General features: G+C 42.5%; 1 protein-coding gene across 7 annotated transcripts in view; it reads left to right on the top strand.

Annotated features, from left to right (window-relative positions):
• The window catches only part of CPEB1 (cytoplasmic polyadenylation element binding protein 1), an 82,469-nt gene that overhangs the window by 39,083 nt on the left and 17,151 nt on the right, over positions 1–26,235 (top strand). For 2 of the 7 annotated variants that reach the window (XM_082620068.1, XM_082620070.1), the window contains exons 1-2: positions 16,304–16,485; positions 16,852–17,040. In XM_082620068.1, the coding sequence (XP_082476194.1) occupies positions 16,887–17,040 (154 nt within the window). In that variant the 5' untranslated portion in view covers positions 16,304–16,485; positions 16,852–16,886. Of the gene's footprint in view, positions 1–15,623; positions 15,719–16,303; positions 16,486–16,570; positions 16,646–16,848; positions 17,041–26,235 lie in introns of those variants that run through there. The other 5 variants (XM_082620069.1, XM_082620071.1, XM_082620072.1 and 2 more) reach the window with 4 other exon arrangements.

The raw sequence follows: 26,235 nt of genomic DNA on the forward strand, positions 1-26,235 counted from the left end.
GCAGTTGTAATCTCTTTCCCCAACACTTGAGCATTCTCCTTTATCATGTACTGAGATATGAATTTTAATGTATAAGTTCCTACTCCATTATGAGAGAAATAGTTTATCACCATTAATAGCTTTGTGACAAACATCTTTATAGGTAGATATTTCTCTGCACTTATGAGTATTTAATTAGAGATTTTTAGCAGTAAAGTTACTAGGTTGAACAGTTAATATTTTTAACGTTTTTGATGATTTATGGAAATGCTCCCTTTTTATGATCCCTCTAGCAGGTTAGAATGCTTACCTCACCATATATGCAGAGAAGGAAATTATCAAAATGACTGAGCACCGTTGAAGATTATAGCTTTAATTTTTCTAGTTTGATAACCAGAATTCTTATTTTAATATCCAATTCTTTTAAAGTGGAATAAAAACTAAAAAAAAAACAAAACACTACAAGTCCTGTATCTTTTCCTTGTTGAATTTCCTGCTGACCTTTTTTTTTTTTTATGGCCATGCCATGTGGCTTGCAGGGATTCAGGGATTGAACCCGCACCCCTTGCAGGGGATGCGGGGAGTCTTAACCACTGCACTGCCAGGGAAGCCCCCGGACCTTTTTTTAAATTTTTTCTGTTGGGGTGGAAACTCCACAGGCAATCTGAGAAATCAAACTACCTTAAAGACAGTTGTGATTCCTTCCTTTGTAGTGAAGTTAAAAGAAGATATGTAGCTTTTAAATTCATTGTTATATAATTTCTAATGAATAAAATCCCAGAGGGAAAGTGCTTTAAAATGGGTTTAGACTGGCAAATATTCCTTACAGGCAGCTTTAACTCTGAAATGTTAATGATGGCTAGGAATAGTAATCATCTTAAATTCACACCTGTGTAGTTCTATATCTCTGTGTACAAAGGTGTGTGTACAGGGGAGAATCCAAATTTAGGATAGCTGTGAAACCAGTTTGAACATATGTCCTTAGATTCTTTCCCCATAAACACAAAAGTACAAACTAACTTATAAGTGGTACTATTTATTCTTATGTGGATCAGTTTGGTTATTACTAGCAGTGTGGCTATCCTAGACAAAATGTAACTTAATTAACTTTTTGTTCTGACCAAAACCCAGAGAGGGAGAGATCAAATTTATTTAATGTGCCCGTTTTTTGTTTTTTAAAGGGAGGTAATATTTAAAACCAGAGACCTCTACAGACAGTGCCATAGTTTTAAAGTGCTTTAAATCTTACCAAGTGCTTAGAAAAATGTAGTCATAATATTTTTAGAAATTATTATTCTTTTTTTTTTTTAATCCTTACAGAGCACAATAATACCAGCTTGCTAATGTAGAGGAAAGGCCACTGGATAAGAACTCATCCTCAAAGAAAAGAGGGCAGAGGAAATGAAATTGATAGCTACTGGCTGTTTTTATTTCTTCTGTTTGGGAAAAAATGCTTCAACTATCTAATAATCAGATGTTGTAAATTAGATTAACAATATATTTGAAAAGCATACTTAAGGAAATCTTAACCAACACTCCCCCATTAGGCCAGGAACCCCCTTAATACTTCAATATCATCATATCTCTTTCCTTCCTAGCTCTTCACTCACATTATAGTTTATATAATGTATGATTATATAAACTATATATGATTATTTAGATTGTCTTTGCCACTAGATTGTCAGTCCATACAGGCAAGAGCTGTAGCTGGTTTTCCTTACTTATCATATTCCTATTGCCTAGCTAGTGCCTGACACGAGACTCTCATTTAATAGGTAAATATTTTTTAACCTGTTATTTTGGCAGACCTTAAAAGTTGGATATTATCAATGTTGATAAAGGTGTTCACAAATGCATAGAAAATGGTATGAGAAGAATATATATTAAACTGTTAATTCAGAGGAGACTATAAGATTGAGGATGGAGGAGTGCTGCAAGAATGTGAAAATGGGGCTCCCCTGGTGGCGTGGTGGTTGAGAGTCCGCCTGCCGATGCAGGGGACGCGGGTTCGTGCCCCGGTCCGGGAGGATCCCACATGCCGCGGAGCGGCTGGGCCCGTGAGCCATGGCCGCTGAGCCTGCGCGTCCGGAGCCTGTGCTCCGCAACGGGAGAGGCCACAACAGTGAGAGGCCCGCGTACCGCAAAAAAAAAAAGAAGAATGTGAAAATGATCTTTTCCTTTTTACTCTGTGTGTTGTCTCGCTTTTTACCTTTTTTACTCTTTTTTAACACATGAAGTGTACGTCTACACTGAGCGCTAGCTGTGCCATCTTGCTTACGTTTGCTTTACTTCTTTTGAGCCTTGGTATCAGCACTTGTAAAACGGATGTAGTGCCTTTAAAAATTTTAATAGTATATTTTATTATATTCATTAATTTGGGTTTTTTTTAGATTTCACATAAAGGTGATATCATATGGTATTTATCTTTCTCTGTCTGACTTACTTCACTTGACACAATACCCTCCACGTCCATCCATGTTGTTGCAAGTGGCAAAATTTCATTCTTTTTTATGGCTGAGGAGTATTCCGTTGTTTATATGTACCCATCTTCTTTATCCATTCATCTGCTGATGGACACTTAGGTTACTAATAAAAAAGAAGCAGGCTCACAGATACAGAGAGCAGACTAGTGGTTACCAGCGCAGGGGATGGGGGAGGGAAGGGACAAGATAGGGGTAGGGAATTAAGAGGTATGAACTATTATGTATAAAATAATCTACAAGAATATATTGTACAACACGGAATATAGCCATATTTTATAATAACTATAAATGGAATATAACCTTTAAAAATTGTGAATTACTGTTTGTATACATATAACTTGCGTAATATTGTACATCAACTGTACTTCAATTGAAAAATATATTTTTTATTTAATATAAAATATTTTAACGTGATTTATATAAAAAATTATTGAGGTATTTTATGATTTGATTTTTTATACTAAGTCTTCAAAATGCAGAAATTAAAAAAATTTGAGATTATAATTGATGTACAATATTGTATTAGTTTTAGGTGTACAACATAGTGATTGTATACATGTTTATTGTGAAATGATATACAGCTTATTTTCCTGATATGCATTATATTTTATACTCACAGCTCATCTTGATTTGAACTATAAATTTTCATCTGAAGTAGTTGATATGTATTTAGGTGTCATAATGTTGAAAATGTAGATTCACATATTCAGGTTGTTCTGAACCATACTTAAAAGTTTTCCAGTAACAGACGAGAATTACCAGATTTTTAATTTAAATTTCAATCAGTTAAAATTTAAAATTCATTTCCCACTTGTAACAGCTACTTTTTAAGTGCTCAGTGGCTTCCTGTTGCTAGTGGGTTCTGAATTGGACATGACAATTCCAGAGGAATATGTATTCGATTGACAGGACAGTGAGTGGTGTCCTTTTGTTCTCACTAGGGCTCTTCAATCCAGGTTTGCTCTTGTCCTTGGCTCTCTAAGAGAAATTCCCAGCTACCATATTTACCGTGGGGATGATTTCCATTGTGCCAATGTCCCGACAGACATTGATCAGGAAGCAGAACCACAATGAGTGTTGTGGACTAAGGGATTTATTATAGGACTTAACTCATTACACAGTTGAGGGAGGAGTGGGGTTTGGAAGATCAGGGAAGCTTCACTAACCAGCCCTCCTGAAGCACTGGCATAGGTGGACAGTTGGGGCCCACAGGGCACTCCAGAAAGCCAGGCCCATCCAGCTGCTGGAGTCAGGCCTGAAGGGTTGCTGGTGGAGAGTCTGTAGAAGGCTGTTGCCACTGCACCTGGTGGTGGGCCTGGGCTTGCTTTTGTCTTCAGGGCCTGTTGTAGGGCAGAGGAGTTGGATGTGGAGTGGAGGAGAACAAGCAGAGCTGGAACCTGCCAGCGTCTCAGTGTCTGTTCCTGACTGTGTCAGTGCTGCCGACCTGATGTTCTTGTACTTTCTCAGCCAGTTCCAGGCACAGTCACCTGTGGAGAGTGGGACAGAACAATACTTGGACTTGAGGAGTACAAGTGTGAAAGAGCTGCAGAGGAAAGTGGCGAGGGGGTGTGTGCAACCTTAAGACTCCAATCTGTGAAAAGAAATAAACCTTGTGCGATTGTTCTAGAGCCTTTTCACAGACTCTGCTCTTTTCTCACTTTCTGAAGTAGGGAATGTGATGTTTAATTTCCGAAATCCTTGGTCTGCGTAGTACCATCCCCATCTGCTGCAATGTCAGGGCTTTGCCACTAAAAGCTTAAGGCTTGATTATGTCTTGATCACAGGTGAGATTACTCCCACTTTAGTGTGTGCATTCTAGTTTCTGAATGTAGATGTTTTACATCTTTTTGACTGAAAAAGAAGTGAGTACAATTAATGGGGGAAGAGGGAAATGTCAAGGATTAAGGCTTCTGGAATCAATCCAAGAGAGGGTGTTCCTGCTGTGAGATGAGGGGCTTAGTCTAAGTAGACTCCAAAGTCTCTTCTATTTTTAATATTCTGTGGTTTATTTTACTTTAATTGAATTTTAATCCTAATTTTATATTGTCATTGAACTCCTAATGTCAAATTTAAAATCTCTCTACATGAACTTTTTTTTGTAGAAATTTTTAATTTTTCAAATTTATTTAGGGGATGTTAAGTCTGAGTTACCCTTCTTAATAACATGTATTTTTTTCTTATTATCATAATATGTTCATTGTAAAAATTTTGAAGAAAACAGATACATTAGAAGGAAAAAAATCATATGTAATCCCACTACCCAGATACAGCTACTGTTAACATTTTAGTATATCTCTCCAGTATTTTTCTTACATTTCTTACAGAAAGAGAAAGCTTTCTGAACATACTATGTAGTAATATGCCTCTTTCTCTTCTTTTATCATTTTGTGACACTAACTTCCCATGTCTTTTTCAAGGTTACATATCATTTTACTTTGTAAGATTGACGCATCATGGGATTTTTAACCTGAGTCTGTGGATAGAATTTAGGGAGTCGAGTATCTTGGGCACGGAAAAACTTAGATACTTATTCTCACCAGTGTTTAACTGAAATGTAGCATTTCCTTCTAAATGTGGACAAAAAGTCACAATAATATTAGCAGGACCTAATTCTTTGGCAGTAATAATAATAATCAGTAGGATGATTAGACATTTCTTGTCTGATTCCTTTATAGTCATTGCACATATCTTGAGGTGTTTACATTCATCACTACAAAATTATGATTACTATTTTATATATTTAACATTATTTTTAGAAGGTATCCATTCATAGGCTTTAGCACATTGCCAAATGGTTCGTGAATGAAAATTCAAGAATTTCAAACTGTTGGAGATAGTTTGCTTAAATAGGTGTCTATTTTCAACACTAGTAGAAGTGCCTGAAGTTAAACTTTTGCTTATATCTGTGATTATTTGGACATAGGATAAATCTCTAAAAGCAAAAATTTTTCATCAGATAAGTACTTTTAAAGCATTTAGTTAGATTGGCTTCCAGAAATGTTGTATTAGTTTACTCTCTTACTATACTATTTGAAAGCACCCAGTTCTTTCTAAATCACTAGCTTTTATATTCTCTAGATCTGTTATGATTGGCACTGTAATGGGTCTCCAATTTGGTGTAATGTTCAAGGAACTTCTGCAGATCCCAAAATTTGAACCAGTATAGCATCAGGCATAGTAACATTTTGTTGTGTTTAGATTATGCTAGTTTTATTTATAACTTGGGGACACCACCTGGACAGCACGTTGTATTCCAGGACTCTGTACCAGAGTCTTCAAAACATTCTGCTTCAGGAGCTCCACACCAGAGCCATAGATGAGGTGGAGCTAGACTTGAATCTGCAGTTTTCGTTTTTGTTCTCCATGAGGAAGAAATTGTCACCGTCAAAAACTATATATGTACATGGCAGTGGAATCTTGAAAACACCAGAATGTGAAATTGACATTTTACTGAATAAGTGGGTGTTTAGGGGAAGGATGATAAGAACGGGGAGGAGCTAGTATTGAGAGTTGAACTCCTGGTAGGATGGGATAGGTTTAGAACAGAGCTCCAGGGCCTCCCTGGTGGCGCAGTGGTTGAGAGTCCGCCTGCCGATGCAGGGGATACGGGTTCGTGCCCCGGTCTGGGAGGATCCCATATGCCGCGGAGCGGCTGGGCCCGTGAGCCATGGCCGCTGAGCCTGCGCATCCGGAGCCTGTGCTCCGCAACGGGAGAGGCCACAACAGTGAGAGGCCCGCGTACGGAAAAAAAAAAAAAAAAAAAAAAAAAAAAAAAAAAAAAAAAAAAGAACAGAGCTCCATAGGGACCTAACTGGAGAAAATGGAATCCATTAATAATTTACTGATAAAGCAAGTCTGATTTGGGGTATGTATGAGTGTAGACCTGGACCTGAGAAAGTGCCCTGGAGCAGGGGAGGGGCAGGAAAGCAGGTTGGTCCCTGGATTTGGATCCCACTTCTACCACTTAGTAGCTTTCTTGCTTTGGCCCTATCTGATCCTTGTTTGCTCACTAGTTTAAAAAAAAAAAAAAAAAAGATGATTTAACCAGGTGGTCTTTTTAGCTCCTTTATTGCTGACTCTCTCATCTGATGCTGGCATTAGGGGCTTTTGTCCAGAGATTCTCATCCTGCTTGTAGTAATTACTTGTTTGGTCAGTCCTTGCTGAAGGGCTTGAATTACACAGAACACTCTTATTTGCAAATGATCAAACACCTAATTAGAATTAACTTTAGCAAAACGTGGGATGTGTTGGAAGGCTGTTGGTATATAGCTCACAGAACAGGAAGAAATTTTGTTGAGGTTCTGTCTCTTTGCTGCCTCTCTCCCAGTGTGAGTTTCATTTTCTCCTTTTGCATAATTTTCTGTTATCTAAGGAAGGGGCTGTGTTCACATCCTCTGGCATCATGAAGTCAGGAAATGATTCTTTCTTTCCAATACCCAGTTAGAAAAATCTTAGGGAAGAAGTCTCAATTAGCTTGGCTTGAGTTATGCCCATACCAGGACTGGTCTCTGTAGTCATAGGGATGAGTTATTATGACCCAGGTTGGGTCAGATGCCCATCTATGGACCATCACTGTAATCAGTGATGCAGAATCCAGCAAGAAGATGGCATTTGCCATTAGGACCACTTGGGTGGTATAGAAAGAAAAACAGTTCAACAAAAACCTGGGGTGTGGGAAATTTTAAAAAACATGATCTTGGGGTTTCGTGGACTAGGCAGCAGCAGTCTTCAAACATTTGTTTGTATCCAATTTTTAAAAAACAATGTACCCCACAATGAGATCCAGTTCACACCCATTACGATGGTCATTGTCCCCCCCAAAACAAAAAAAGCCCAAACAAACCAGAAAATAACAAGTGTTGGCAAGGATGTAGAGAAATTGAAACACGCTTTGCAGAATGCAAAATGGTATAGATGCTGTGGTAAATAATACAGTGGTTCCTAAAAAAATATTAAACATAGAATTACTGTATGATCCAGCAGTTCCACTTCTAAGTATATATATGTAAAAGAAGTGAACTCAGGACGGGAACACATATTTGTACACTGATACTCATAGCAGTACTATTCACAGTAGCCAGAAGGTGGAAAGAAATGGCCCAAATGTCCATGGACAGATAAATGGATAAACAAAATGTGGTACATACATCCAGTGGAATATTATTCATCCTTAAAAAGGAAGGAAAATGTGATACATGCTACAGTATGGATAAACCTTGAAGATATTCTGCTAAGTGAAATAAGCCAGACGCAACAGACAAATATTGCATGACTTCACTTCTTGGAGGTACCTGAAATAATGGAATTCAGAGGCAGAAAATGGCTACCAGAGACTGGGGGAAGAGTTAGTGAGGAGTTAGTATTTAATGGGTACAGAGTTTTAATTTGAGATGAAAAAGTTGTGGCAATGGTTAGTGGTAATAGGTGCACAAAAATGTGAATGTACTTAATGCCTCTAAATTGAACACTTTAAAATGGTTATGATGGTAAAATTTTATGTTAGATATATTTTACCGCAATAAAAAACATTAAAAAAATACAGTGTACTCCTTGCACATTTAACTTGGTATCTAAAATTTCATCGAAAAATGTATCCAGTGGAATCAAAATTTGTAGAGATTTTTATCCATATTATCTGTTTAAAAAACTGTAAATTAGCTCTTTAACAGTGGGAAATTTCTCATTATTCCTTTTCTCCTTTACTTGTATTTCTAGTCTACTTCTCCCACAGAATATTATACTAATGAAATGTTTTACAGTTTAGTCTTCTGTTGATCACATGTTGTACTTCTCTGCAACAAAAACTACATAAATTGAAATTTTAAATTATTTCCTGTGACTAAAAGGCTGTGTTTTGGATTGCTGTGGCCATTGATTGCTAGGACAATTGATTAAGACTTTATTGTTTATTGGAAATGCTTTTTAATGAGAGAAATGAGGCGTTTTTATAACTCATGTAATTTTGGATGACTCACTTATTGCCAGAATGACTCAGCATTTTCAACACCAAATACATTCCTCTTTTCTGTTTTTATAGATCTGTGCCCTACTGAGTAAACTTGTTCACATAAATAAGTAGATGGGAAATGAAGGTATTGTTAGAGCAGTGTCACTCAGTTGTTTGAACTCCTTCTTGACTTGTATGTAAAAAATCAGTCATCTATCATTATTTTTAGTCATTTACTTGGCGACAGTTCCATTCACTCCTTCATATTTGTTGAAAAGAAGGAACTGGAAACCATCTAAGTTGTGAAAAGATTTGTTACCTGAGGCATCAGTCATTGAGTTTCTCAGTTTTTTGGAAGTATACCAAGAATGCTTATGGAGATTTCAGATGACTATGTTATTCTTTCACTTAGAGACCTGTTTAACTCATTACCTGAAGGATTGAGAAAATTAAAATGCTGTTAAGTTAAAAAATATGCCCTTATGCATACGGTGTTTTTAAATGCTTTTTTTTTTTTTTTTTTTGGCTGTGCCGTGTGGCTTGCAGGATCTTAGTTCCCCGACCAGGGATTGAACTCAGGCCCTCGGCAGTGAAAGTGTGGAGTCCTGACCACTTGACAGCCAGGGAATTCCCTTAAAATACTTTTTATCTTATCACTTGCTTTATGTTTTGTCAAAACCTTGGGTCTGTAGATTTTAACTTGTTCTGCTTATGGAAAATGTCAACCATAAAATCTAATTTAATGAAGTTGGTAGTTGGTTTTTATCATCAAACCAATTACTTCAAGCTTGCTTTTAGTCAGAAAAAGTCTAACTTCATTTTCCCCCAACATTTTATTTTGAACATTTTCAAGCATACAGAAAACATGAATGAATTATAAAGTGAACACCCATAATACCCATCACCTAGACTCTGCAGTCAGCATTTTGTCATATTTGCTTTATCACATAGCCGTTTATATATCCCCCTAACCATTTATCAGTCCATCTCCTTTTATGATGCATTTCAAAGTAATTTGCAGACATGGATATAATTCACCCTTAAATAACTTCAGCATGCATATTAACTCTAATGTTCAGTATTTGTTTAGAGGTTTTTGGAGGTAAAATTAATAAACAGTGAAATGCACAAATCCTGTGTGTATCATTAGATGCATTCTGACAAATGCACATACCCAACTCCCAACAAAATGTAGTACATTGCCATCCCCTCAGAAAGTTCCCTCATCTCCTTCCTAGTCGGCTCCCACTACTACCCCCTGGAGGCAACCACCTGATTTCACCGTATATTAGCTTTGCCTCTTCTAGAACTTCAAGTAAGTGGAATCATATATGCTATGTTACGTGAGGTTTATTTCGCTCAGTGTAATTGAGATTCATCCATGTTGGTGTATGTATCAATAGTCTATTCTTTTTTATTGCTGAGTAATATTCTAGTATATGTATGTATACACCACATTTTATTCTTCTGTTAATGGTCACTTGGATTCATTCCAGGTTTTGGTGATTATGCATAAAGCTGCTATCACCATTCATGTACAGGTCTTTTTGTAGACATACACTTGCATTCCTCTTAGTTGAATACCTAGGAGTAGAATTTCTGGGTCATAGGATAGTATATGTGTAATTGTATAAGAAATTGGCAGAGCTTTTTCAAAAGTGATTGTACCATCATAAAATAATATATGGAAGTTCTGATCAGCAACACCAAATGTTGGCAAACTGTGGAGCAGTCTTTTTAATTTTAGCCATCTGGTGGGTATGTAGTAGTATCTCATTGTGGTTTAATTTGCATTTCTTTAATGACTAATGATATTCAGCATTTTTTCTAGTGCTTATTGTCCAGTTCTGTATTTTTGTGTGAAATGCCTTTTGAAGATTTGTCTGCCCCCTTTTTTTTTTTTTTTTTTTTTTTTTTTTTGCTGTACGCGGGCCTCTCACTGTTGTGGCCTCTCCCGTTGCGGAGCACAGGCTCCGGACGCACGGGCCCAGCGGCCATGGCTCACGGGCCCAGCCGCTCCGCGGCATATGGGATCCTCCCAGACCGGGGCACGAACCCGCATCCCCTGCATCGGCAGGCGGACTCTCAACCACTGCGCCACCAGGGAGGCCCTGTCTGCCCTTTTAAAAATTGTTTTTTTCTTTTACTTTTGAGTTGTTAATATTTCTTATATACTCCAGATACTAGCCATTTGTCAGGTATGGTTGCAGATATTTTCTACCATTTTGTAGGTTACTTAATTACTTTCTTAATGGTGTCTTGATGAGCAGACGTTTTTAATTTTGATAAGTCCAACGTATCAAAACTTTCTCTAATGATCGGTGCTTTCCGTGTCCTCTGTAAGAAACAATGCTATGCATCCCCCCGGCGCCCCCCCCGCCCCAGGTCAGAAAGATAGTCTGTATTTTCTTAGAGAAGCTTTAAAAAGTTAAAACTTTTACCTTTAGGTCTCTCTGATTAATATTAAATTAATGTTTGTAAATGGTGTGAGATAGGGGGTCAAGGTTCATTCCCCCCCCATATAGGTATTTGGCTGTTCCTGCACCATTTGTTAAAAACGTCCTCACTGGGGCTTCCCTGGTGGCACAGTGGTTGAGAGTCCGCCTGCCGATGCAGGGGACACGGGTTTGTGCCCCGGTCTGGGAAGATCCCACATACCGCGGAGCGGCTGCGCCCGTGAGCCATGGCCGCTGAGCCTGCGCATCCAGAGCCTGTGCTCCGCAACGGGAGAGGCCCGTGTGCCGCAAAAAAAAAAAAAAAAATAATAATAATAATATTGAATTTTCCAGTATGTAAACATGGTATATGCTATTTTAAAATCTAAACATTGTTAATATTTATTTTCAGAAACATTATAGAAATTGCTTTGAAATAAATTACAGAATTCATTTGAAGATCATTAATGTGGTTGAGACTAAAATGAGCCAATGATCATATTTTTATGGTGGGAAGTACAAAGTAAACCTAATGTTCTCTCATACCTTAATCTGTAATGTGGTTAAAGTATAGCTGAAATTATAAGGAAGCTTTCTTTGAACATCCTAGGCATCATGCATTCCTTCTCTTCTGAACTACTGTTATTAACACACAGATTAACAGTACATGGTTCTCTTAGAGTGTGAACTTCTAGGGAGTTGTGATTGACTCAGGTTCAGCCTTTAAAGTTTGATGAATAGTGTGAGAGAAAGTTAGTAAGCCTGGAGATTGGCTTTGATCTGAGAGGCTACAGGGAACCGTTGAAGGCACTTGTTTAGGAGAATGAACACCATGAAGAGGGGGTGTTGTGTAAGAATGGGATGAATTACCTGGAAGAGAGAGTCTGGGGTAGGAAGACCATTTTAAACTCTTAATGCTCACAGTGTGCTCAGCAAACCAGTAGTGTAAGATATCACTTGGGAGTAGGTTAGGAATGCAGATTCTGGGACCTGACCCACACCCACTGAGTCAGAGTCAGTGTTGTAAAGATTCCCAAGTCACTCCTATGCCCATGAAAGTTTGAGAAGTACTGCTTTAGGGAAACGTTCAGTCCCCCTGGTGTGAGTGGTTAAGGGCCCCAGTGCACACAACAGTTGACATGATCGTGGCAGATGTCTGACTTCTTGCATGTTGGCTCTTTTTCTTTAGATCGTCAAAATGGATTTTTAGAATCATTTCTGTTTTCTTGAGTTGGCGGTGTGGGGGCAGGGGAATAGTCTTTTAAAGAGTCCTTTTAGAAATACATTCTTAGAAATGCTACTTTATGGGCTTTTTAAAACTTCAGGAGCCATAAATCATTGATTTAAGTAGCCTCAACAGACTGTAAGTTCAGGTATTTAAAAGAAATTTAATGGGGACAAGTGATTCAATGTCCTTTCTTTGCTATTCCCAGGCACTGGAATTTGGGGATGAAGTTGAGATTTTGTGAAAGATTTCAAGTGTAGTTGCCATACAAATTGTAATAGTGTGCTTGTTGAAAGTCTAAAGAGAAAGAAAGGAGAAGACAGCTTTCGTTGTACTGTTTGTGCAATAACTAAAGGACAGTGAATCCACTAGCAGCCTGCTACCCTCACACATAAGCTGTTTGTATTTTTCTGTATTCCTTTACCCACATCATCTGTCAACATACAAAATTTTCACATAGTTATATAATCATGATATAGTTGCAACTTTGTAGTCTGCTTTATGTCATTTAACATATTACCCTGCTCCCCAACTCCTCCTCTTCCCTCCTTACCCAGCTGTTCTGCCGTCGTCTTCCTCCTCTTTCCTCTCATCCCTTACCTCCCTGGCTGGCCTCCCTAGCTCGGATCTCTGGTTCATCTTGGGCCCTCTACCACATTATTTCTTGTTTAAGAGGGTACAGAGGTTTTTCACTGCATGCCTGAGCATCAGTTTGATATTCCAGCCTCAGTTCTTCCTGGCTTGGCTAGCCCAAACACACGTTGCTTATTACCTTCTCCCCTATTACCTCCTCCGAACCAGGTCCCTTTCTGCCGAGGATCAGCTCGTGATGCATCTACTGTGTGAAGCCATCTCTGGTTTCCCGGGGGCCTCAACAGACTTCTTGCAGTCACCATCTACCTTTATACAATGGAACCTGACTTAATGGTTTCATAAACGGGGGCCTGAAGTCACTACTCTTTTCTTGTTTCACTTCCCTACTTGGCAGATGCTCAAGAATGATAGCTACAGAGAACCCTGAGCAGCTTCATGCTAAGTTTTGTTGGCAGAGGAGTCATCAGAGGACAGACATGTTCTTATGCTGAGGATGGAAATAATTAGAGTTGAGGCTATACTACTCTGAGCCCTAGAGCCAGAGCCCCTGGGTCACCTCTGCATTTTGAGTCTACCAGGGTTTACTGTATTTTAGACTGTGGCAAACTTTGGACTTTGGGTCAGTTTACTTGTTTCCATGAGTTGTCCAGTTGCTAAGAAGTTTGGGAGATTAACTATAAAGAAGATAACTGATATTTTCAAAGGGAGATGATTTTAAATTTTTGAACCAAATTAAGAAACTTAAATCGGAAACGTTGTGTAGGTATTGATAGAAACTTGTAGGGTTAGGGTTAGGGTTGATGTAGAAAGCATTTAAGCTGAGACATTATTCAAATAGATAGCCTTAGAAGGAGAAGTCTCACTTCATCATGTGCTTGTTCCCAGTTTTTAGTATCTTCGAAGTGTCTAGTTTGTGCTTGGCTAAAGGTTATAAAGAATATCTTCCAATAAAAAGGGTCAAGTTCCTGTCAGCATCAGATGTGAGTTTGAGAAGCAAAGATGGGCTTTACTCAGTAAAATCAGGCTTTGTGTTTCAGACCTTTCAACTTACTGAATGTTAGCCTGTGTTGACAGTTAACTTCTCAAACTTTATGTCAATATAGATTGAAGAGGTAGAACAGAATGGGCATGTTTGGAGAGCTGGGATCAGGAAGCCATTAGAAAAGAGGCTTTTTTGGGTAAAATGTTTTTGAACGCAAATGGCCGCAGATAAGAGTGATCATGCCTACCATTTCACCTAGGACTGTCTCTGTTCAAGCTTGCTGTCCTGGTATGATTATTAATATCTGCCCCCTTTCTCTCTCAAAAGTGCCTTTGTTTGGATGATAAATTATGTGGTCACCTACTAAAAGCAACATACTGATAAAATACTTTGTGCCAGGCACTGTACCAAATGCTTTATGTAATCCTTGCAAAACACCTGAAAGATAGCTGCTGTTGCTACTTTACAGATGAAAAGATGCTCAGAAAAGTTTAGTAACTTGACCGAGATCACACGGTGGCAGACCTGGTGAGTAAAGCAAGCTCTATCAGACTTTTAAAGCTACTTAATTTTTCCCAGCCTGCCACACCAAGGGGTTAACAGGGTCTTCTATTAGTTTGAGGAACTAGTGAAAGAATCCTACAATGGTAGTGCAAGCCTTTACCTAAAAAAACCAGTGGAATGGAGAATGTCTGGATAAAGATAAAGGTGATGTCTTAGTGCGAATGCTGTGATTAAAGGGAGAGAGTTACACTGTATTTAGATCTCCAGGCTCCTAGATGCTTGTAGCCATTTGTTTCTAAACGGACTTAAACTGATGTGCTGCTCAGGCCTGGGGTCTTTCTGCTTGGGTTTGGAAGTTCATGGTAGTTGTATAGATCAGTGCTACTCAAACTTTGATGTGCATTAATATCAACTGGGAGTCTTGTTAAATGTAGATCAATTCCATAGGTCTCAAGTGGAGCCTGAGATTCTCTGTTTATAACAAGCTCCTAGTGATGCTGATATTGCTGGTCTGCCACACTGTAGTTTGGGTAGCAAGAGTATAGTTGATGATTAGATTCTCTCTGCCTGGGGCATGAGGGTACCCATATCCACAAATGCCCTGATTTTAGATGGGGAAGGGAGGAACGATTGCTTCTAGTTGTAGGTGTGCTCACATTGTGATGGAAGGGACTACATAGATAGTTGGTGTAGGTGGGGAATGGGTACTTAAATATGGATTTTTTAAAGGAAGCATTGTGTTTTTATAATTAATACATATGGATTATTTTTAAAGTATATCCTTAGCTTAGGGGAAGGGTGGACAGAGAAGCAGGAGGGAGTGGTCTGGGGTGGGGGCAACACCAGCATGGGTGAGTTCTTGCTCAGCCTGTGCAGTGGTGAAGAAGGCTTTGATAGACACAGACAGGGAGCAAGCAGAGTATCTACAGCCAGACAGGAATAATGTGGATGGATGACACAGCAGCAAAGCTCTTAAAAAAAAAAAAAAAAAAACCCCAAGGGGAGGAGTCCCTCCCACAGACTGGCCATTTTCCCCCTCTAGGCTATGCCTGAGTGCCTGTGGACAGAAGGGTATACTCAGGAGGCTCTGGCCAGCTGTTCCTGTGGATAACAGCATTATCCTCCACTCTGCCCACTTCGTAACCCTGTCCTGGGCGGTCCCAGGTGGGCATGCTTCCCGTATCTGGTTACTTCTTCTTGTAACATGGGAAAACAAGCAGGGTGGAGTGCTGCCTACCTGGTCTAGGTGCGAGCAGCCTGCTTGCTGAAGCTGGGACCTTCGCTTTACCCTCCTTTCTGAGGAAGAAGCCTTGTGACTGGAGGGCATGTTGGAAAAGGACTGGTGCAGGAGAGTATGTTGGCAGACAGGAAATGGCAGTTTCCAGAAGCTCTGGGCAGAGCTGGACTTGGTGCTGGAGCTGTGAGTGGTCACTGAAATAGGGCTTTGGTCCTGGGCAGCACCCCTAAGAGGGGGCCTGAGCAGCCAGCGGCATCAGTGATCCTTACAGCTGGCCAGTGTATCCTGAGTGCTCCTGGAAAAGCAAGAGAAACAGTATTGACAGAACCAGGTGATGTGAGCTCCTGTACATGGGGTTTTTGATAAGGCATAATCCTGCTTCTGAGACTGTTTCTCTTATTTTGGTCTGTCAGACACTGTTTTGGGAGTGTTTCCTCAGTCTGTACCTACACTTGCAGGAGGGAGGAGCTGGTCCTGCTGTATCTGCTCGTGATTGATGCCCATCCTTTTGGGGTGCGAGAACTTGGGAACAGGGAGTATCCTAGTCAGGACAGATCTTACTCTGGCCTGTGGGTTGCCCAGTGACTCACCCTCCCCCTGCTGAAGCTGACCCCCTTTCTCTGATCAGCTGCTCCTGACAAGCCTGGAGCACCAAGTGTTGTTCCCCAGGGTCCGAGTGTACAGTGTTTTTCTGAAGGTTGTCTCATCCTCAGTGGTAAACACTGCTGTGTCAGGGTACTGCTCAGGGGCCACTTGGAGCACATAGATTTTTGCTAGCAGAATTGTGAAGCTTTGCATCGGGCTGCAAAACCAGGGCTTGAGCAAGCAGCTGGAGAGAGTCCAGGACTAGAGTGTTTTTGGGTTTGGGGGGTGGAGAGCAGAGGGAGGGAAAGGGAGGGGCAGGAGGGCAGAGCTACACAAGCAGGCAGTCTGCTGCTTTGGCTTTGCTGTCGGCAGAGAGGAGAGGACTTCAGTCGTGCCTGAGGGCCGCTTGCCCACTATTGCTGGAGACCGGAGGGCGCTGCCTTGCAACCCTGACTTACCGGCACTGCACCCGGACTGTTGCAAGTAGCTGTTGTGCTGTCTTTTCCCTGGGAGGCAAGTCTCCTCCCTGTCGTCCCCTCCTGCTCCTCCCCCGTTCTGTGAGGGATGATGCCGCTCTCTATTGCACGGCTCAGCCGGCTGATGTCACTGGCAGCGGGAAGCATCAGCAGCCTGATCACATGCTGGCCCAGTCTGTAATGCAGACGGGATAGGGGTGTGTATGTGGGGAGGGGGGCTGTATGGCAACTGCTCTTGCTCTAATACCCCCAAAAGTGCAGAGGCAGCGGCTGCAGCATCCAGCCAGCTTGGATGTTTGGTCCTTGAGCCTAAGGAAACTATTATTAATATTATTTATTGTTGATAATACTGGGGAAAACAGCCCTTAACTCTGGGGTTCTGCTGTCCTCCTGTCCAAAGCAGACTTCCAGGACTCTGAAGAAACAGTTACAAGCAGGATGCTTTTCCCCACCTCTGCGCAAGATTCTTCCCGTGGCCTCCCAGATGCAAATGACTTGTGCCTTGGCCTGCAGTCCCTCAGTCTCACAGGCTGGGACCGACCCTGGAGCACCCAGGACTCAGATTCTTCAGCCCAGAGCAGCACACACTCAGGTGAGCGCTAGAAAATGAGTTGTCTTTGGGGGGGGGGCGTGTATGGGGTAGTGAGTGAAGATATCCACAGCAACAGTTGTTCTGTTCACCTTTGCATCTCCCCCACTCCCCATACAACATGGAGCTGTTTTGCAAAAGATGGAAATGCTGGCTGTGAGTGTGGCAGGACAGATGGTTGCTCGTAAAGGCAGGCATGGCTTTTCCACTTACCCTGATAAATTCCCTGGAGTTGTTAGTCTGTACCTGAGGTGGCCCCGAGAAGGGTCCACAAGGTGACAGTCTTATGCAGAAAAGATCCAGCTAACCCCCTAGTGCCCAGGCCTGTCTTGGAGATGATGAAGCAAAACACTTTTAGGCGGGGGAGGGGACTTAAGGGGCTGATTACTGGATGTCCAGACTCTAAAAACTAGGGAGCTATGTGTGAAGGATGGGTGGTCCCTGAATCATGGCAAGGGAAGAATTTTAACCGTAAGTGAGGCTGGGTAATACTGGGATATTGGAATTGGCTTAACATAAGGTTAAGAGCATTGATCCTGGAAAGGGGTAAGCAGGGTAAGTGGGGTGGAGTAACTCTCAGCTGCGGAGGCTTTTTTTTTTTTTCTTTCTTTGTGTTAAGGGTGACCAAGTAGATGAAGGAAGAATCACTCCCCTTTAGGATCCCTTGTCATCTTGGAAGGATTCGATGGGGACAAGTTGAAGGGGCTTCTTGGCAACCCCTTGAACTGCTTCTGCTCAGACCTTCCCATTGCCCATTTATTTCCCTCTTGTGGTTCGAGGGGGAGGGTTGGCCAGATGCAAGTCTTGGAGTATTCAGGAAGAAATGTGAACTTAAGAAATACTGTAACTATACATAAAAATCTATGTATTTCGCTTTATGTAAATTACACCTTAATAAAAAGAATATTGGCAGCAGGTACTTTAAAAAGATGGAAGCGGGGGTGGGGGCGGCCATTTGCTGTTGGTGCTGACAGTGGGGTTCACAGAGCCTGCCATCCTTCCTTGCCTCCCATCCCCAGAAGCTGGCAGTCATGGCAGCAAGGTACTGTCTTGTTGATTTCTCTGGCCTCCACCCTGTTTGGCGCAGGTCTTTTTTTAGAATGCTTTGCAGAGCCTGGGACTGTTGTGTCTGTTGGCATTTTAATGCCCAGTTTTTTGGTAAATCCCATTTGATTGGGGGTAGAGGGTGGATTATTTTTATTTGGCTGTAGGTGGGGAAGAGCTTCACCTTAAGTAACTACCTCTGAGTTGAGGTAGAATTTCTTGAAGTACCAGGCTTTAGCTGACTCAGGTTCTTTCCTGGGCTGGGAAGTGTGGTGTCACTGTTTGGTGTCCTGTGCCTGGAGATCTTGGCTTGGAGGTAGTGGTAGTTTCTTTTATGTGGTATTCTGAAGCCAGCCGGGGGCCCTGTGAAGCTGACCTTGTCCCCACCCTCACTGCTGTATCTGAGCAAAAGACAGGGGAGCCCACCCAGGAGGCAGGCACCTGTCTGTGGTGATCAGTGTTTGACCAAGACACTGTCTCTCACTGGTATCACGTTGGGTGTGGCCCTTCTTTGGCTCTGGTTTCTCTTAGCTACAGGGGTCCTTCTGAAATGTATTATAACAAATAGAAATGCAGGAGGGGCCAACTTGGGGCTTGGAGAGGGCCTGAAAGTCATTCTGAAATTAGGCTGTTAAAAAAAAAAAAAAAAAAAAGCTTGGGCCCAGCCATGATGTCCTCAGTTTCCCCACTACCTGAAAGGCCTGTTTGTAGTTATTTGTCTCTGAAGTGTGGATGGATTTACTTCTCCATGTTCTGTCTCAAGCACTTAGGCGATAAATACTTCGTGATTTTTTGGATCAGGGAGGGCCTGTAATCTGTGGCCCTGGCATTCATGGGAACTCAGAGAGTTGCCCCAGAGGTGTGACTTAGCCATGGGCAGGGTTAGTGTGTGTATGTCTTCCTTTCCGAGAGTTGAGGGCACAGCCATGCCTGATCCCCACGTTATCCTTGGGCTTGGGAGCTGTGGTGATGGCCATCTCTCTCCTTTCTCTGAGCCTTCTTGGAAAGCCCACATGTGGGTGCCGCCTCCTGGAGTAGGACGCAGCCCTCCCACCAGCCAGCTGCACCCTTGCCAGCAATGCAGGAACATGCAGCCCACATTCCAGTGCCTACACTGCCTCCCCATCTGAAGACCAACTAGCTCAGTTTATTCAGGGAGGGAGGAGGTATTTCAACAGCTCTGGACAGTCTGGGAGTCATCATTGCAGACAGCCTGGTAGCTTGCTGTCTCTGCATGGAGCACATGGTGCAAGCTTCTTCTTGGCCCTGCTGGGGGATATATTGCCCCATGTGGCTATGGGTTTACATCTGACCATTTTCCACAACTCTTTAAGTTTTCAGCAATGTGTAGGGGGCAAGGTTGGAGATAGCAGGGCTCTTGCCTGAAAAACCTTGGCTAAATTCATTCAACAAATACTGAGCACTGGCTGTGTGCCAGGTACTGTGTTAGGCACTGAATATACATCAACGAATAAAATTGTTGCGCTTAAAAATCCCCTTAACTATCAAGCGGAAATAGATGAGAACGAATACCAAATGCAGCATGATAGTTGCTGTGCTTGGGGGCTTCCATTTTCTCCCCTAAGGATTTTTTTGGCATTGGGGCAACATTTCATTGGATTCTCAGCATGAGACTGGTACATGGAGACCTGTCTCCAGGGGCTAAGGTCCATCTGCTACATGGATTTCATTGGCCTGGGAGGCCTGCAGGAAGACCCTGGGGTGTAATCTGTTTTTGAGAGTTGTGCCTATAAGGCCAGCATTGGTTTGGGTGTGGTACTCTGTGAGGTCCCTCCCTTCTAGACTCTGCCTACCCCTAAGGCCTCATCTCACGCTGGGAAGGAAGCCTTCCTTCCCATCAGGGCAAGATGAATGTTAGAAGTGACCCCAGTGACATGTGTCTGGGGCTACCTTTGTCCTGCCTCCAGTGTCCTAAGTCCTGTAATGGAACAGGAGGGCTTTGAAAGCTATCCTCAATGTCCTGGGATGGGGGAGAGAGTGACTAATCACCACTTATCGACTACTTCCTATGTGAAGTATATCACATGATTTAATGCTTTCACAGTCCTGTGAAATGGGTACTATTATTGTTCCTATCTGAAAGATGAGGAAATGATGCTCACAGAGCTCGTGAGGTGCCAAAAGTGAAACAACGACCAGATTTCGAGCCTGGGTTTCTTTGATTCCAAGCCTCTTACGCTTCCTATCACACCTGTGTTCCTGTGGGCAGAACCCTAACGTGCTGAGCAAGAACACTTCCGGTAAGGTATCTCTGTATATACAACTCCAGGGCTGTTCAGCCATGATGTTTTCCTTTGCCGAGGGTCCCTCGAGGCTAGGGTACGAGACAGTTCTGACTCCCTCTTCACCCTGAGTCTCAGCTCATCAGCTGTGCCTCCCGATGCATTTGTGTTCCTGCCTTCCCCCAGTGACTCTTTTGCATGCAGCATTACTCAGCAGGAAGTGGGGTGACTGAGAACCTACTTTAGGGGACCTGGAAACAAGGACTCCTAATGAAGGCCTTGTGCAGAAGCCCAGTGGGCAGACCAGACGCTCAGTCTAAGGATGCCAGAGGACATGTCCTGTTTCCTCCCACTCTCCTTAGAAGTCCCTTGGAGATTAACCTGTTCACCCTCTTTGATTTCTGCCCTAACCGCTAACCAGTGAAGAGTATGTATGTTCCCTGTGCTTTGTCACTTATAGGCTCCCCATTGGTCTGCAGGCTGAATCAGCCTGGGATGAGAGGGGAGTCTTCAGCATTTTGCTTCTGCTGCTGCTCTACTTGCAAATAACCTTTCTGAGGCAAGCGTTCAAAGTAGGGTTGGGTTCCTCCTCTGTGGAACATGGACTTCTGGGCCCAAGCAAGTTCTCCTGCAAATCTACCTCAGCTGTCCAAGTCTTCACTGCTTATATTCCCAGTATGTAGCACAGAGCCTGGCTCCTGTCTTTTTAGTAAGTATTTACTGAGTGAATGATGAGTGCTGAGTTAATTCCGGGTAAGTTTGAACTACAGAGTTCAGAAAAGTCTCTTTCTCTTCTGCTTCCTACTTGTGTTGATCATCTGGACGGACAGATTGTTCAGTGATCAGTATCTCTGAGCCCTCATAGCTTTTAGGGCATGATGATGCATTTACAGAAAGTTTTTTTCATACACTGGAGCATGAATTCTGTCATGGAGTCAGGTAGTCTACTGAGGAGAATAGCTTTTAGTGCAGAGAGGAGGGGAGGGCCTGAGAAGCAGTGTGACAACATGGTACCTCCTAGGTGAGAAGTTGAGGTGGTTGGGTCCAGGGACCGAGTATTGCTGACCTTACATGGGACTTGAGCATGTCATTTCTTCAGGTTAATGAAACTTGTCCAGTGATCAAGATCGGGGAGAAAGGCTATGTCGGGTACCACCTTGGACCTGTGGGAGTTGGTGGAGGGAGTTCAGACTCGCAGGATCACTGCCTGAGTTGGGGTGTGTTGTAGAGTTGCAGGGTTGGGGTCATAGGCAGAGAGCGTTCTGTTATACCTGCAACGAGTGCGCCTCTTATGCCTTTAGGTAGATTTTGAGCAGGCAACCCAGGACCAAGGGTTGGGATAGGGAAGAAGGGTTCCAGGCGCAGCCTTGTGTCTTGGGCTGGAAATAATGGCTCCTGGTCTGGGTTTTTCCCGTGATTACTCCTGTTAGACAGACTATGATGTCTCAGGCCTGGGCTGTCCCTGAGCTGAGCTCAAGCTCAGTGTCTTGCAGTGCAGGCATCCGGTGCCTGGCTCCTGCTGCCATTGCTGCTGCCGCCATCACTCTCGGGTGCCTTTGTACTCTTGGGGAAGGCTTCAGAAAATTCCAACAGTGACTCAGCTGTAAAACCCACAGGAGCTGGCACAGAAGGGTGAAAGTGGAGAAAGTTAACAATCAGTCTAAAAATAGTACTGCTGATTTGGTCTCTTGTACCCTCTGAGGTAGCATTAATGAGCTGGAACCCTCTGCCAGGTCCTCTTCCCCCCGTGACTTCCGTTAGAACCGTCTGTAGCTGATGCGGGTTCCTGCCGGCATGTGAGTGGGGATGGGTGCCTGTGCTCCAGGGAGAGCATACTGTTTTTCTTAGTCACTTTTGGAAGATAAGGATTTGCCGTACACTTGGCCACCAGGGCTGGAGGCACCTGGTAAACCTCAGACTTCCTTTGATCCCTGAGTTGTAGAGGTCAAGATAGGAGCGGAGCAGAGAGGTCGGGGCCTTGGCCACCATTGAAAGGGACCATGGGACGTCTCTCCCACACTCTCCCCCCCGTTTAGTCCATCTAGGTTAATACTCGACATCTGACTTTGATGACGTTCTGTGCCGTATGATGGGGAGTGTAGTTTGAGATCGGTCACTGGCCTACAGCATAAGGAACCTGTCACTTCCACTCGGTTAATATGGCTTGGAGAGAGTGTCTTCCCAGGAGGTATACTTCATATTTCAAGTTAGGAAGACGTGATTGCTCCTTCCCTCCTGATTCTCAGCTGGTGGGAATCAGTGCTCCTTACTCAGCAGACGTATATAGGGGAATATAGGCTCATGGGCTGAGCTGGGAGCAAGACAGGCTCTGTCTCTTGAAACGAGGTCCCACCTTCCCAAGAAGCCCACTGTCTCTGCTGCTTTCCTCCCTTTGATCTGTAGATACTCAAAGAACTATATAGCCAGGTCCTTTGTGAGGTTGGGCTGTATAGAGGGACAGTCAGGTCACTGTAGGGCATCTGACCATGAGTGACAGTTTCCAGAACTTGGCTCCTTCTGTGGGTTGAAGAAACTATCTCAAACCACCTAGAAAATCCTTGGCCTCTTGATACAGGATTTCTTGTCTTCCCTGTATCTTCTAGTCAAACTCCTGTATTCTTGCCCTCTTCCAATTTAATATTTGCAGGAAACTGATGTGGAGGTGCTGATGTGACCCAGGTGTGTTAATTCTGGTACACTCTGATGTTTCATGTTTGTCTGACAGCACTGCCCCTTTCCCGTTTTCCTGTGTGGCTGGAATAGTGTTCAGTGGATACTCTTCCCTGCTCCTTGTATTTGAATGTAGAAGTATATTTCAGTGGTTGTGAGGATCCCAGGGAGAGTGACTCTCTTCAGCCTGTATCTATATATGTTTAGTTCTCTTTGAAGAAAGTATTTGAAACTAGTGGAAGGAATATTGTCACAAATTTGATATGGCAAGTAACAGTACTTTCAACCTCTGTTTTGGTGATGGGCTGGGTTGGGATGAACTAAGGTTTTTTCCCTCTAATTCTGAATTGCATCTCAGTCAGCACTGTGTCCTTAAATTGAATAACCTTGATAGAAGGGGAGTAGCCTCAGTGAGCATACTGGCTCCTAGGGATATGATACTCCCTTTCTTTCAGTACTATTCATATTCAGCAAGCGTTGATCACCTGCTTTCTGCTGGGTGTTGAGCTAATTACTGCTGGAGTGGGGTGGTAAGGATGGTCCTTGGTGTGCTTGGTTGAGAAGGCAGAACTTCGTACCTATATGTGTCTGTAAATATCTATGCAAGTGTTTCTGATGCTTTAAAAAGCTTGTTTAAAAGAAGGTGATTTCTCTTATAGGCAGAGACTCCAAAGGTGTACTCAGTTACCATTTTTTCCCCTGGGATTCTAGTCCCTATTAGTTGTGCTTGATTTCTGTTTTCTGGTCAGATCAGTTGCCTTGAAAAAGGTGAAGAAAGTCAAATGGGCATTGACTGGTTTTCCTTCGGTCATAAAAAATTTTTTTTGTTTGGAAATTTCAAACTTACAGAAGTCACAAATACAAAATAAAAATTATACAAAGGTTACTTGTATTTCATTTATCCAGATTCTCCTGTTGTTGACATTTACCTCATTTGGTTTATCATTTGCAATTCTCTCTCTATATGTATATCTCTATATATAATTTCTTTCTGTACCATAAAGAATAGAGATGTTCTAACGTACATTCATGTACAGCAAAAGCTATGAATTTCAGTCAACTTAAAATTGATATAATACTCTCACTAAACTGTTGTTCATATTCCAGTTTTCTCTGGTGACCCAATAGTGTCCTTAATAGCACTTTTCTCTCCTTTGTCTCTTAGCAGTTGTCTGCCTCAAGCAGTAGGCCCGCTCTCTTTGTATTTGCTTGATATGAGCTTACAGAGTTCTTGTCTTGAATGTTTTTCACAATGTTCAGCTTCTTTCTGGCCATCATTTTTCCTGAAATTATTATCACAGTCCATGCCAATTTTTTAAATATTCTTTATTTGTTCCTGGTTAGGTTTCTTTCCCTCTCTCCTCTCCTCCAGCACCCCCTCCCCACCCCGGTGGGGGTCGGGGGGGTTGGGGGGCATGTTTCAGAGATCAGACTCTTTGGGAAATGTCCTACATAGCCACCTTGGGTTCTTTTTTCCTCCTGTGTATTAGTTGCCATCGTGCTGTAAGAGCTGTATTTGAATAACAAGGAAGTCAAGGAAATAATTACATACAAAAGGTTCTGGGGTGTGGTAAGGGGACTGATTAGAAGCTTGAAGTAGCAAGCCTCAGATTTTTCTAGATTAGTGCCTCTCAGACTTTAATGTGCACACAAATCTCCCGGGGATCTTGTTAAAATGCAGGTTCTGATTCAGTAGGTCTGGAGTGGGGCCCAAGATACATTTTTAATGAGTTCCTGCAGCAGCAAGGTCCTAGAGAAGTTTTAAGACCTGGATGATTTAGATCCCAGGGTATTGACCTCTGGAACCCGAGATGGCTTGTCTGTAGTTGATGGTCTTACAGGAATTTGAACAAAAGAGAGGTGTCAAGAACATGAAGACAAGAAGATGTAAAGTCCTGAGTATTAAAAAAAAAAAAAAAAAAAGTAACTAGGGAATGGTGTGTTACAAAGAATAAAGCAAGGAATCAGAAAGAATTGGGTCCCACTCTGTCACTAATTAGCTGACAAACTCACTACAAACACTTGCCCTTTAAGCCTTGGTTTCCTTTTGTTAAGATGGGGTAATAATACCCACTTCTTAGGATGCAGGGAAGATTATTTACCTAAAGTGCTTCTGACACAGTATCTGGCATATACTAGATGTGCAGCATGTGGAAGCTGCTATTAGTGAATGGTCGGAGCTTGACTGCACCTGTTCCAGACTGTAGAACAGATGATTGACCATGAACTCTGAGCACTTAAGGATGTGGAGTTCATTAGTGGCCATTGTGGGTTGTCATGCCATTTTCTTTTTAGACAGGCTTATTATCAGATTAGAGGAGTGTTACAGACATAATCACTAGCTTTGACACAGGAATTTGACAAAGCCTCAAGATACCTTTGTGGGCATGTCAAAAAATAATTGTAGGTTAGTTGAGGTAGATGGATTTGTGGGTGTTAGAACAGATGTATCAACACAGTCATGAATACAGGTTGTTGTGAATGAGAAAGGTGGTCTACACTGGCACCCATATTGCTTTTTGACTCTTTCAAATACACTATTTTAAAATATTGGGTAAAGACGTAGTTAGTGTGGCCCATATTTATCCTCCTTGATGCCCCCTGACACAAGTCCTTTGGGCCAGCCATCTCCTTGAGCGTTTTTCTACATCCTGCTTAATGCTGTGTTTCCCTGACAACTCTTGGAGCTCTGCTGTGCCACCCTTCCTAGGATTAACAAACTGCCCTTTATCTTGTTTGTCTCTGGCGAACGCTCCTGCCAACTTCTGCCTCCGCTGAAGGTTTTTTCCTTCAGGATGTCACTTTTTCAAGTGGAGGCTGCATGTTCTCCCAGCCTTATCTACCTCAGGGTCATTCTTTTTGTTCTTCTTACCAATTCCCCAGTCCTTACCCTTTTCTGAAGAGCTCAATATGTGTTTTTTGTTTGTTTTAACCCCAGGCCCACTTGTCACTGTGGGTCCCTTTAACGTCCATGTGAATGACCTATCCAGTCTTAGCCTCCACGCAGTCCACCTCAGCCACCTGTGGTCGCACACCCTGGATCTCACCGTCCTCAGGACTTCGGTCTTCACTGTTCCCCTCTTCCTGTTTCTCCTGTCTGCCCCTCCCCTCCTCTGGTAGCTGTCAGCACATGGCCATTGCTGCTTCTCCATTTGCTTCCAGCATCTTGACTCTCTCCTGTCTTTCACCTGTAATGCATGACCCCTTCTTCATCTCTGTTGCTGGTACCATCAACCCTGTT

This window comes from Mesoplodon mirus (genome assembly GCF_964341445.2).
Source record: "Mesoplodon mirus genome assembly, chromosome: 4".
In the NCBI taxonomy this organism is placed as follows: Eukaryota; Metazoa; Chordata; class Mammalia; order Artiodactyla; family Ziphiidae; genus Mesoplodon; species Mesoplodon mirus.